The sequence below is a fragment of the Ursus maritimus genome, unplaced genomic scaffold (genome assembly GCF_017311325.1).
Source record: "Ursus maritimus isolate PB19 unplaced genomic scaffold, ASM1731132v1 scaffold_22, whole genome shotgun sequence".
Lineage (NCBI taxonomy): Eukaryota > Metazoa > Chordata > Mammalia > Carnivora > Ursidae > Ursus > Ursus maritimus.
Genome location: NW_024424675.1, coordinates 39,916,535 through 39,930,040, shown reverse-complemented (window position 1 = coordinate 39,930,040; position 13,506 = coordinate 39,916,535). Strand labels below are relative to the sequence as shown.

The 13,506-nt window shown below is 44.2% G+C and overlaps 1 protein-coding gene across 1 annotated transcript in view; it reads left to right on the top strand.

Moving 5' to 3' along the window:
• Nucleotides 1–13,506, top strand: part of BCAS1 (brain enriched myelin associated protein 1) — an 85,030-nt gene that overhangs the window by 56,007 nt on the left and 15,517 nt on the right. Inside the window, exons 9-10 of the mRNA XM_040637870.1 lie at nt 3,913–3,954; nt 10,729–10,902. Coding sequence (XP_040493804.1) covers nt 3,913–3,954; nt 10,729–10,902 — 216 coding nt within the window. The remainder of the gene's footprint in view (nt 1–3,912; nt 3,955–10,728; nt 10,903–13,506) is intronic.

Genomic DNA, 13,506 nt, shown 5'->3' with positions numbered 1-13,506 from the left:
GGATGATTCACACAAGCGAATACTCTTCACGAGAGTATTTTCAGTCTCCTTTGTGCTGAGTTTTTTTGTTTTTTGTTTTTGGTTTTCTGTTGTTGTTGTTGTTATGGGTTTTGGTGCCAAATGCTTTGTGCTAAGGTGTTGAAAAGATAGCAAAGAGATTGCTGTCCTTTTGTAGCTTACATTCTCAAGGGGGGACTTATGTGCTTGTCGAAAACAAAATGAAAACCTTCGTTTTCTTTAAATTAGATAAGCTTTGGTGATAAACTCACTGTTGTAAAAATTTTGAAAAACAAAGAGAAATGCCCGAAAATTTTGATCTTTCCACTAACCCAAGTTCTCTTTCTTCTCCTCATTTAACTGGGAAGCTTTTAAACAAACTGACCTTGAACTGTATACGTCTACAATAAGAACATCAGAAATAAAATTTTCCCCCTAACATGCTGTGGTTATGAAATTAGAAGTTATTTTTATCTATACTTTTGATTGCTGAAGTTGTTCTTATTATAAAACAAAAATAACACAAATATCCTTTGAGAAAATTAATTTCAAATGATGGTGTGTATTTGCCCCCAAAATGCTTAAAATCCAGTTACCTGGACTCTACCTATGTCCCTTATTGTTGTGGGTTCTTTGGGGTACCATTTGCTCTATGACCTCACAACAGTTACTCACCCTGTTTGAGTTTCTTTTTCTTCATCTGTTGAAGGAAAGGGTTGGAATAGACGATCTTGAAAAATTCTGTTACGCAGCAAGTCTTGCATAACAGACAGAATCAGAAAGATTGGACCGCATAGCCTTGGACAAATTGCTGGCCCCCTCAAAGACTCTGTTTTCTTTTATGTAAATAGGGACACGTTTCTCCCACCGCGTTGTTACGCCAATCCACTAACTGTACCCAGAGAGACCCTCAGACATAGTAAGTGCTCAACGAACAGTTTCATCCTTTCTTCAGGAACCAACAGTTGCTGGGTCTGATTAAATATCCATGTGTGGCGTCAGGTGCCAACAGCACCCAAGGCACAAAACAAGTCTAAGACTCAATTATATCACTATCGAAACACCTGAAGTCCATTTGGAGGAACAAGGTGGATACACAGGCCTACACGTGCAAGTGTATAGGCGTGCGTGTGCGTGTGCGTGCGCACAATTTGTAAACGATACATTTGGAATATCTTCAAAATAGCATTTTCCTGCTTTCCTTTGGACGACACAAATGACGCCGTGGAAAAGAACAGGCTCTCTGAAGCCAGAGAGACACATCATCCAATCTCAGCTCCGACAGCTACTGGCTGTTTGGACGTGAGCAGGTCACTTAAACCCCGCGTGCCTTGCTTTCCTCAGCTCTGGAAGCAGGCAGTGACACCCACCTTTCGTGATTATTGGGAGGACGGAGTGGGAAAATGAATGCAAAGTGACGGGCCCCGTTTCCAAACCAAGGATGTTGCAATCCAGTGTTCGTGTGTGGGGTGCAGGTTACAGATGCTATGGGTGTTTAGAAAAGGTAGCAGTCGGGGTAGGTCCAAAAAGACTAAGAGAACTTTAAAAATCCTCTGAATCATCTGAGTTACTTGTTTCAAGTCCAGATTCCTGTATTGGATCCCAGAATCCCTGGGAATCCTGGTTAAGAAAGTCTGGCATATGGCTGGACCATTCTGGAAGCACTTGAAAGGCGGGCTGAAATGTCTAGGCTTGAGGAAAGGTCTTAGGGCCACTGTGAAAGCCATGAACTCAGAACAGCTGTCACATGATCTAAATGGTGCTTCCGGAAGACCCGCTAGCAACGGGATATCTGTTGGCTTAAGTGCTACCATGTGACAATATTTTAAAGAAACATTCTTTTTTGAATGTGCTCTTCAAAGGACAGGAACCCTTGCTACGCAAGTTTATAGTGATGCGTTTCAGGGGCTGTGTTTGGGTCCTTATTCTCAGCAATATAAATGCCCAAACAGGATCCTTCAGTTTCAAACTGGGTTTGTTGTTGTTATCGTGAATGAGGCCAGACAGTTTGTAGGCTCAGCAGAGAACAGCCAGATGTCCCGTGCGTCGACGAAGATCAGAAGTTTCTGGATTCGAGATCTCAATGGGAATCCCGCCCTCTGTGTGTTTCCTGATTAGCCCCACACCGGATTAGGTTCTTCTGACTGTGAGCTTGAGAACCCAATAAACACCTTTCGGTCTGCAGACGTGGGACTTGAACTTGAAAATCCTCTCTGGTCTACTTTGAAGTGAGCTGTTCCATCCACTGTGCAAGTGTTGTTCTCGTCTCCGAGATTTCCCTCCCGGACATATTTCCACTGTGGAAGAATCAAGTCGTCTGCTCTCCATCTGAGAGCTGATCTATCACACGGGATTCGCCAGGAGTGGAGAAGAGCGGACTGCAATCTTGTGCCCCTGGTTCCTCTGCTTGTCGGCTTTCTACAAGGTGGGAGACATAGGAGAAAAGGAAGAAGCTGCCCGAGGCCTTCATTTGTCATCGTGTGTTGAGCATGGAAAGCACGCTGGGTGCTGGTACACATGACATGTGAGATCCAGGCTGGCTCAAAGTACAGGTTCAACAGAAATACTATTGATGAATGGTCCGAGCTGAAAATCTCATCTAGAGAGAAAGCAAACCTGGTCGTGGAGAGAGAAGCTCACACAGTTACTAAAAAATGTGTTTCTGACCCTTGAAATCATCACGGCAGGGGGAAAACTTGGCTCTTAGAACCGTTTCCACCACTTCTAGCTGTACCACCTTGAACGAGCGACTTCACCTCCCTGTATCTCCATTTCTTGCTGTGTAAATGAGGGTCCCCATCCTTACAGCTCGCCGCCGCCTTGCAATGTCTACGCAGGTATACAACCCATTTGCACAATGCAGAAGACGTATTTATGAATGTTGATTCCTTTCTCCCCTCCTACTGCATGTTTTAAAGGTAAAAATAAACACAGGACTTGGAACAGAATGAATGTGAGGAAGAGCTCCTAGCCTGGAATCCAGAAGAGATGGTCTATGAACACCCTAAAATTATTTACAAAATATTTTGTTTGTGTTTATTTTTCTGGGGAGAGAGTCCAGATCTATCAAGTGAGTTGAGTCTCAAAGAGGTCTGTAAACACCACCACCCCTTGCCAAATTTAAGAACAAACGCAAAGATGATCTCCAAAGTTGAAGCTTAGCAAACTGATGTGATGATGGTGGCATGGACCTTTGATAGCATTGGGCCAACTCCTCTCCTAATTTGAGGCAGGACTGTGAATGCCAGGATTACTGTAGGGAGGCACAGTGTTTGAAGTTGGGTGTGTTGGACCCCAGCCCTCTGGGCCTCCAGAGGAGGGTTTTAACTGAACTGAACTTTGGAGTGATGACATTGGCCCATATGGAGGGCTGATGTAGGGAGGAGCTTCAGACGCCAGCCACTGCGCTGTGGTCGGGATAAGGCTGAAGGCCCCACTCCTGACATCAGTGCCTATTTGCTCTATGAGTACCATGGCGTGGATTTTTCTGGACTTTCTGCCAGAATTTTCCTGAGCAGCTCATTTGCTTTTACCTAACAGTGACTGTGCCCTGCATGATCAATCCTTTTCTCTCTTCTCATCAACAACCAGAAAATGGTAAGGCAAACGCGTCGCTGACCCACAGCCCAGGCTATGGTTTGTGTTTTCTGTAGCAACCCCTTCTCCTCACGCCATTCATGTCCTGGCTGCATCTGGGTGTTCATTTTCCCTTCGTTGCACGTTAAAAATACAGAACTATTTGTATTATCTTGCCGTACTGCTTACTTTCGTGTAAGCCTCCTTCAAGTCCGTTTCGGACCAGGCATGCGTAAGCAATTCGATGTCCAAGAATGGCACTGGAGGGCTGCGAGCCCAGCTAACTCTGTTGTTTGGGTAACATTCTGACTCTTACTTTTGTTTTTATCTCCCCTTTAGTCAGTTAAAGAGGATTCAGTCCCCGCAGGGGCAGAGGCGAATGTAAGTCACTCATTAAATGGCAGAACCATTCCATGCTCATCTTCTGCATGCTGGACCATTCATTGGGCCTTTCAGCTCCGGGGTCCCGCGTTCTTGCATACTCCAATGTCTCCCATCTGCTGTAGACTCTTTCACCCTTTCACGGGATTAGGGACCAATGGGGAATAATGCTGGGCGAAGATTTGTAACGCCTATTGAACCAATGCAAACTACACACGAAATCAGAGCAAATGTTTTTATGATTTGTTATCATTTGGGGGCTGAAAGAGTCTAGCAAGCATAAGAACATCCTCACACATCCTTAAGGGGCAATAATGTTGCACGCTGGGCTCCTCCATCTTGATCGCACTATCACCTCTATTTCCATGGCAACCCAGATTCTCTACTAACTGTGGGTGGTACCCAGGACAGGTGGTGGCACTGAGCATGAGAGCGTCTTGCTGCTCTCGATGCTGAGACTGTTGGTCTTGGGCAGGAGAGCTGACTTCTTGGATCTATGCCTGAGAGACGTAGGTTGGGCCTCACTGTCCAAACTTTCAGTGTGTTCACATCTGAAGGGGATGGTACACAGAGGCACCTCAAAAATGTAGTTTTCCAAACCATCTTCCAGGGAGATGAATAAATTGTCCTCGTGAGTCAGCAGCTTTCTGCTCTGAAAGAAGTGCAGTCTTTGGAAGATTTTGTAAGTGGGGATAAGTGAGTTCACAGCTCCTTAAGAGAGAAACTGATCATGATAACTTTGCCAAAGCAAAATATGTTTGGCTCTTTCTAGGTGTCTCCTGTTTGCTAGCTTTGGATAGGGCTTGTGTTTTCGTTTTTATTTAATTGCTGGCATTGAACTGCTGTAGAGAATCCAAGTACGTTCCAGAAATGTTGCCTGTGATGTGGGATGAAAATTAGAATGGCTATGTTATAATTCTTGTTAGGGGAAAGATCTTTCAGATCTGCTTTTTTGTTGTTGCAAGTGTTTTCTTTTCTTTCCCTCCCTTCTCCCTCCCTCTCTCCCTCCTTTCTTTCTTCCTTTCTTTCTTTCTCTCCCTTTCCTTCCTTTTATTCTTTCCTTCCTTCCTTCCTTCCTTCCTTCCTTCCTTCCTTCCTTCCTTCCTCCCTTCCTCCCTTCCTCCCTTCCTCCCTTCCTCTCTTTCTTTCTTTCTTCTTTCTTCCCTCCCCCTCTCTTTTGGCCCAAACTTAGTAGCTCAGAATAGCTAAGATCTCTCATAATTCCAGAAAATTCTCATGAATTTACCAGATCTTTTCTGCAGTCAAGGCCTCTATTTCACCAACATGTGAGGAGGAGCTCTGTGAGTCTTTTTTTCCCTGAACTTTAAATTTAAATGTTGCAGGTTAGGTCTGAAGCATCAGTTAGCTTGGAGGTTCTGAGTTTTTTTGAAGAGAAACTTGTTTTTGGATGTTTGTGTGCAGTCGCCTGTCTGAGGAACCCCTTGCAACTCAGATGCTAAAATGTGGAGTTGACCTTTGACAGACAAAGGTCAACAAAGGTCAACAAAGTACGTATAGTACTCTAAACCTCCAAGCCGGACCATTAGGTGTGATTAATCATATTGTAAGAGTCCCTTAACTCGCAACTTCTGGCTCAAATATGGTTGGGTTTATTTATTTGTTTGTTTGTTATTTTTTTTTTAAAGATTTTATTTATTTATTTGACAGAGAGAGACAGCCAGAGAGAGAGGGAACACAAGCAGGGGGAGTAGGAGAGGAAGAATCAGGCTCCCAGCGGAGGAGCCTGATGTGGGGCTCGATCCCAGAACGCTGGGATCACGCCCTGAGCCGAAGGCAGACGCTTAACGACTGAGGCACCCAGGAGCCCCAATTCATTTTTTAATTTCTCTACCACCAGTTTCTATAACCGGTCTATCAACCAATGCAAAGCATAAGACAGAGCGATTTCCACATTTCTCAAAGTTTTTCATGAGAAAAATAAGGCTTTTGAAACCCACAGAAGTTTAGTGCTTTTCCTAGAATGCGCTTCTGGTCCTACCAGAAATAAAATCTGCAGAAACTACTGAATCATTCTGTAATCTGAAAACATTTTGGCCATTGCTTAATTAAGTTAATGTTCTAACTCATGGGGGGAAAATCTCTCCTTCCCAGTGACCTGTAGGGTGAAGGACAGAGTTACTTCTGTTGTTTACCTCTCTTAGTAAGTAACCTCACAGTTGAAGTGAAAGGAAACTCAACCCAACCTAGATTTGTTTTTAAAAAAGAAATTTATTGGCACTCCTCACTGGGAAGCACTGGTTTTAAATCAGTCTTGATGCAGGACTTCTCTGTGGCTCAGCCTTGCTGGCCTGGCTACATTTCTTCTCATATCCCATCACACAGTCCAGAGGAAAGGAGAGATTGGGCCAGTGAAACCCTGCAGGCCCTGGAGTCTATTCTCTTTCACAGACTTACGTGAGTTCTCAGGCTCTATGTATGAGTCAGCTCTTGCCAGGCTGTGTTGCCGTAACATCCAAGGCCCACACTGCCATGGCTTTGAACAGCAATGATTCTTTTTGTCCTCACTCGTGCTACATGGCAGCCATAGGTTGGCTGTGGCTGATCCCCATGGCTTCCTCCTGCTGAGATCTAGACTGAGAAAAACATCCCCTTGAACAAGGACGTGCAGTTGTCTCAACAAGAGAGAAGACAGTACCAGGGGTGAGCCATGAGAAGGCTCCGAGAGCTTCCACTCCATCTTGCTTTACGGTGTGTCTGCTCATGTTACATTCGCCAAAGCAAGTCACCCAGCAGTGGGTACAGGTGTACGATCCCCTTATAGGAAGCCGGAGTGAAAAGGGAAAGTAGTACATTCTGCCACATACGCCCATCCCTGAACTCCTCTGGTCGAGGAGCTAGACCTTGGCTAGGATTGGCTTCGATTGGCGCGAGCAACTGCCTCCTGGTCAAGTAGGCTTTAACGTTCAGGAGGGTTGTCCCCCCAAATAAAACTGAGGTTCCATGAAGAGAATGAAGGCAAATAGTGACTAGATTGAAAAAATAAAATCTTTCTCAGGTCTTTATGATCAAATAATCATGTTCTAAATCAAATCAAGCAGCATCTTTAGAAGCTTGTAAAGTAAAAACTGTTAACATCACTATTGTGTGTTTTGGGTGAAGTGTCAGGGGAGGAAATCTACTTTGCTATAAATCTGGTTCCAAAACTCACAGTTCTAGTGAAAGTTGTATAATCCAAATTCCCAGAGTAAATATGGTATAATATTTGAGGCAAAAAAAGGAAAAACTTCTGCTGTAATGTATTGTCTGTGTTACACATACTGGCCATCTTCACACGAAGTCTAATATCCCCTCCTGAAATCAAGCAAGGGGGATTTGATTCTAACGTATAGCGTGAATCTGATTTTCATTATATCCCTCGTACCCGAAATTAAAATGTGCAGATGCAGTTATATACTCTAAATAGGGATTGACTTCTTCCAAAATCCTGCCCTGGAAGGATATCAGAAAACTATCCAAATAAAAATCAAATTCTATGTCTGTATATGCAAATCAGCTCCTAACTCAGCTCAAATCCTTCTGGATTTCCACACCGGACATCAGTGGATTTTCCTTGGCTGCTGAAAGCCAACTTCTTGGCCTGACTTCAAAGTTAATGGGAGTCTCTAGACGTCCCCCCAGCACCAGGCTTTTTTTCCCCCCTACTGAAATAGTTGTGTTTTGAAGAATGGATTCTGGCCTAGGATTTATGAGTTGACACCATTCAAATTTTTAAAGGCCCCGCAAGAAAACCATTGGCAATCAAAAAATTGATCATTTTATTATATAATTTTCCCTCCAGGCTCTTGCATACAAAAAAGGAACTTGCTGCTTCAATGACAGAATAATTCTGAACCAAGATTCAATGAGTCAGTCTCTGATCATTACCTCTCTAAGGGCTATTTCCCATTTCTCCACCCTTCTCCCCTTGATCTTTGGCAAGTTGGCAACTACCACACCCCCAAAGTATTTGATCATGATTAGTCTAAAGCAATTATCCCATTTTTTTCAACAATGATTTGGGAGTAAGGATGTGACCATTTCTAGCCAGTGAAATGTATGCTGAGGTAGGAAATCAAAATACAGAAGTTCATTTGGAGCAAACTTTTTGCTATGGCCTTCCTCCCTTTTTTGAGACATTAGGTTGCGGATGTGATGCCTGGAACTGTGGCAGCTATTTTATATCCATGAGGTAACAAATAAAAGGATGAAAACTCCCCATGCCAAGGATGGCAGAGCCAAAGGATAAAAGGAGCCTGGGTTCTTAAAGACATTGTGGAGCCATTGAACCAATCCTAGAACTCTCTACTCGCAAACTTGTTGTTCTATGTCGTTACTAGGAAAGTCACTATTAGGTATTCAGTTACCGGTTCGCAACTCTATCCTCATTGAAATGGCTACTTACATGTGCTATGACTTTGGCCAAGTCATTCAGTCATTCAGATTCTTCATCTCTAGGCCAGGGATAATATTACTTACTCTGAGCTCTTTAATAATTCAATAACTATTCACTGAGGTAATATATCAAAAATACCTTGCACGATGTCAGCCATAGTAAGAGGTAGTTATTAATATTATCTCTAAAAAGTGGGCATGTGCATGGTGGGTGATTCCTCATAATTCAGGCCCATGGAATAAACAGCTCTCATAAAAGCACAAGTAACCGCTAGTATTAACTGAGTGCTTGTCATGTGTCAGGCACTGTTCTAAGACCTTTATGTGCCCTGCCTGATTTAATTTTGCAAACAACTTTCTGCTGTGTATACTGTCACGGTTGAGAATTGAGAAAACCCAGGTACAGAGATATTGAGTAGGAACCTTGGTCTAGAGCCTCTGTAAGGGGAGGAGTCGAGACTTAGAGCCAGGCAGGCTAGCTCCGTAGGCGGCTCTCGCGAGCACTACATCAGCCTGCCTGCGTTTCAGGCTTACCCCCGGATTCTTGGGGCCGCAGCTGCTTTTTCAGAAATGCAGTTGAACTGAATCAGGCCCCGGTGTAGAAATCCATGACCATGTCTGGCCACCAATCCCAGTGCGTCACCTGGCTTCAGTCTCAGCCTGGTTTCCCAAGATGGGCCTGGGTCAGAGCCTGGCAGCCCATGGTAGGAGTAGCCTTCTCACAAACACTTGTGGTCCAGCGTTTTCCTTCTTTAGATGGGACAATCTGACTTGTTCACCATAACTCCTACCACTCCTTTGTGTCTTGTGGTCAATCCCTGCCGATCTTACCTGCCTTGCCTCCTTCAGACTTTTGAGTGGATGACTCCCCAACCTAGAGCTTTGTCTACAGAGGAAAGATGCTAGAAGTCATGTCAATATGTTATCAAGTGGAAGGTGGGGAGAGACGGCTGTGACGTAGTTGCCATATTTTGGGGTGTTCCCTCATGCTGATTTGTTAATGGGCACCTTTCTGCTTCGGTTGACAATACAGAAATCAAGGGTCCTTCTCAATGTGGATCGTCGGGGTCATGTGCAAACCAGTGGTATAGTCTGCATGAAGGAAAGGAAAATGATTTCTCCACAGGCATGCAGGTGTTTTGGGAAACACCTATGTTCCCTTCCTCCCCACACCCTGACAACAAGAACAAGATTCAGAGGAAGCTGGGGGGTCCGGCACCAGCAAAGACAAATGCAGAGACGCCTTTGGCTCTAGAGTGCCTTCCTTTGAGACAGGGGATGACAAACCCATTGTGGGAGGGGCCAAATATTTCAGACTGAACAGGCCACATGTAGTCTCTGTTGCCTGTCTTTCATCTTTTAAAAACATTTTACAGCCCTTTAAAAAAAATGTGAAATCCATTCTTAGCTTGGGGCCGTGCTAAAACAGTCTCGGATAGATTTGGTAGCCGCTTGCCAGCCCCTGCCTGAGGAAACAAAGAAATTATGGAGCCCTCTCCGGGCCAATTAAATCCGTGGCAGGGATCAATGCAAAACAGAAACTGTTCCAGATGCGACTGGAACACTGCATAAAGGGAGTGAGGCAATGCCAAAGAGCAGAATTTGGAATCAGAGTGCAGGTGAATCGAACCTTCCATCCAAACCCCCCCATTGCTGGCCATCCCTTCTGCCCGACGGAACTTCAAGGGGCACTGAGCTCGCTGGGTACCTTGCTGGGGGCCATCAGGAACCTCATCATGGTGGTTTTCTTGTCAAGTTCCATTTCCTTCTGAAAGCAGGAACTTTGGTTAAAAAACAAAGGCAAATGACCGGCCCCAGGGTGGGGACGGAAGTAAGGGAAGGAGGAGGTCCAGTCTGTTAAATCCGGTGCAGACTTACACTATATTTTCCGCAAAGAGGACGGGTCTTCCCAGGTGCGTGGGATCTTCGGGCGTGCAATGGAAGGTGCCATGCTCACCGTCTCTCAGGCTGGACCTTTAAGGAAATGATGACTCCTGGTTTTTATACAGGCCACGTGTAAGTCTCCTTGATGGCAGAGCAAAGAGGTGGGCCTCCTGCAGCAGAAGGGGTAGTGAGCCTGCTGTGAGCGGGAGTCCCCAGGAAGGGCCTCCTATCTAAGCCTTGTACCTCGTGGAGCAAGGTTTTTGCCACTCCCGAGTCTGCGTATGTGGCATTTTTTCAGAAATTGGCTGTTTGAAAGCACACTATATGACCTGAGCCTCCCTTCTCGAAGATGTGCCTGTGTAGAAATGATCCCTGGGTCCGACCTGTAGCACACGGACAAAGGCCCACCAGGAACCCCCCCCCCTTTATAAAGCCTGTTTTGGGGAATGTTTTTTTCTTTTTTTTCCCACTGTCTTATGACCTGGTAAAATAATCCAGGTGGTGTGTGAATCACCAGTAGAGGTTGTAAAGTCCGAGGAAGTAGAATCAGCCTTGCAAACAGTGGATCTCAACGAAGAAGGAATTGCCACACCTGAACCCTCAGAAATAAGACTCAAACGAGAAGAACGCAAACCACCGAGAACCTCCCTGATGGCGTTTCTCAGACAAATGGTAAGCCACCTGCTTCCAGTACAGCAAAGCCGAAATGCCCAGATCGGCTTCTGAGAGCGAAGGACCCATCTCAGGTGGGGTGAGCCGTAACTGTAGGTGGCATAGAGGGGATACACATGGGATCTGTCGTGTGCAGGGAGACAATTGCCTTTCCTCCTTCTGACTCAATCATAGAGCAAGTCTCAGTTTATTGCGAATGCTCCTTAATCTTTCCTTAACTCCTGCTAACTCCCTTTTTAACAAAGAAAGAGCTGGCCTTGGGTCCTGAGGTTTGGCGACCAGCAGCATCCATGCAGAAGTTAATATTGTTGTTCGCTTTCAATTTAACTTGTGTTTAGAGTTTCCTTCTGTGTATGGCAAATGATATTGTTTTTCTCATGATGGTAATGGTATGCTGTTTCCTTTGAAAATACATGTATTTACATAAAGAACATAAGGCATTGTTTAAAGGATGAGGTAAGAAATAGGCCAAGTGATATACGGATGTTGGAAAAATTCTGAAAGTGATGTGTGAGTGACACAAATTTGGACAAAGCCGATTTATAAATAATTCCAATTATAAAGTGACAACATAATTTTCCAATAGTGAACGTGTATAACCCAGTTGGTGAATTTGCCATGCTGTTAGCTTGCATAAAAGGGAAAGAATGTGGGCAGATGTTTTTTGGTGTCTCTGAAGTGTCATGTACATTAAATAGCAAAGCATCCAAGAACTTAAATAATATAATGCAACAAAACCCAACTTGGTTGGAAGACAAAAAGCAAAAGCCCATGTAAAAGGTCATTGGTTTAATTCTCTTTTAATGAAAAACAAGAATTTCATTATAGTGTACCATTATTTTCAGGAGTATTTGGGAGTTTAATCCTTTGAGAAAGCAACCCTCTGGTTTCACAGGCTCCGCCTGTTAAGGAATTCTTTCTAGTCCACAAAACAACATAACATAACACAAGCCGCTTGCCAGTGGGAGCTGAGGCATATTAGAAATGACTCTGTTAGAAATTGTCAATAGGAGCCATTTTCTTTTATCATTGGACTCTCAGGGAGTAGGAAGCGTCGAGTTAGTAGTAAGCAGCCTGTGTGGCCGGGATCCCATCTATATTCCTGGCCATTTACTCTGCAATTTGGCACTGAAAATGGGGCTCAAGATCTGAAAGTTTTCAACCAACTTTTACACAATGTCAGGAAAGAAAAGAACATTTGGCCTTTTTCTGGCAACCCATCTACATTACAAATGGCATCCCCAAATAGCTCATTCCAACTTTCCCATTTCTGGATGGAGTTGGGAGATATCCCTCCTCCCCTGAATAGCAAATAGTATGACTTTCTCTTCCAAATAACCAACCTGAGACTTCTTCACTTAAAGACAAGAGAATGCAAGAGCCTCCAAATAAAGCATGGAAGATGTCTAAACCACCCCCTACATCCATTCAAATCAAATCCTTGAATTCTTTTTTTTTTTTTAAAGATTTTATTTATTTATTTGACAGAGGGAGACAGCCAGCGAGAGAGGGAACACAGCAGGGGAGTGGGAGAGGAAGAAGCAGGCTCATAGTAGAGGAGCCTGATGTGGGGCTCGATCCCAGAACGCCAGGATCACGCCCTGAGCCGAAGGCAGGCGCTTAACCACTGTGCCACCCAGGCACCCCCAAATCCTTGAATTCTAATGAGGTTGGACATTACTTAAATTCACCCTCCAGAGCTATCCTTTAGAGGTTTCTGGGGATATTTTCTAGCAATAGAAACTGGGTACCTCTGAGCTGTTAGGGAAACAAGTTGGAAACGAAAGAGTCCTTTATAATTGATTCTCCCTAGGATAGGGGTGGAGATAGAAGAGGACACATTTTCCCAGAACAATCGTAGCATCAGGTCCTATAATGTCCATCGTTCTTATTATCTATCATCCACAGGAAGGGTTACGCCTGGGAGCTTGAACATTATTCCTCTCTATTAATGCTGAAACTCCAAAGCTTCTATGATTTGGGGGATTTTCCCTAAAAATTGCAGAAATCCTAGTGATTCTTGTCTTGCAGTCTGTTTTGTTTTCATTATAACAATATATTGCCATTGTGAATAATTCAAATACACAGAAGACACGGGTTTTCCAGCTCACCACGATCCCACGACTCCCATTGTCATACCCAGCTCACTCACTGATGTCGCTGGGCCTATCTCTGTGGGCATTTGGTGTTACATCCCTGATACCGTGCCACCTCTGTCTTTATATCAACTTCATTGAATCACATCATCTGGATTTATCATACTCGGATTAACCATTGTTCTCTTGATGGACATTGGATTTGTTTCCAACTTGTTGCACTTCATTTGGTCATTTATGCAACAAATAATTATCGAGTACCCACTGTATTCCAGACATTGGGATACAACAGTAAGTTGTATCTGTCCTCATAGAGAATAAAGCCCAATGAGGAAAACATGTTTGTTTTTAACTCTAGGCCATATGCAGTGAGCACACACCACGTGTCTCATGCACATGATCCCAGGTCGTTCACTAACTAATCCGGTGAACATCCTTGCACACCTACTTTTATGCACATGTGCTAATATCCCCACAGCATACACTCCTGGGGGGTGGCTTCAACAAT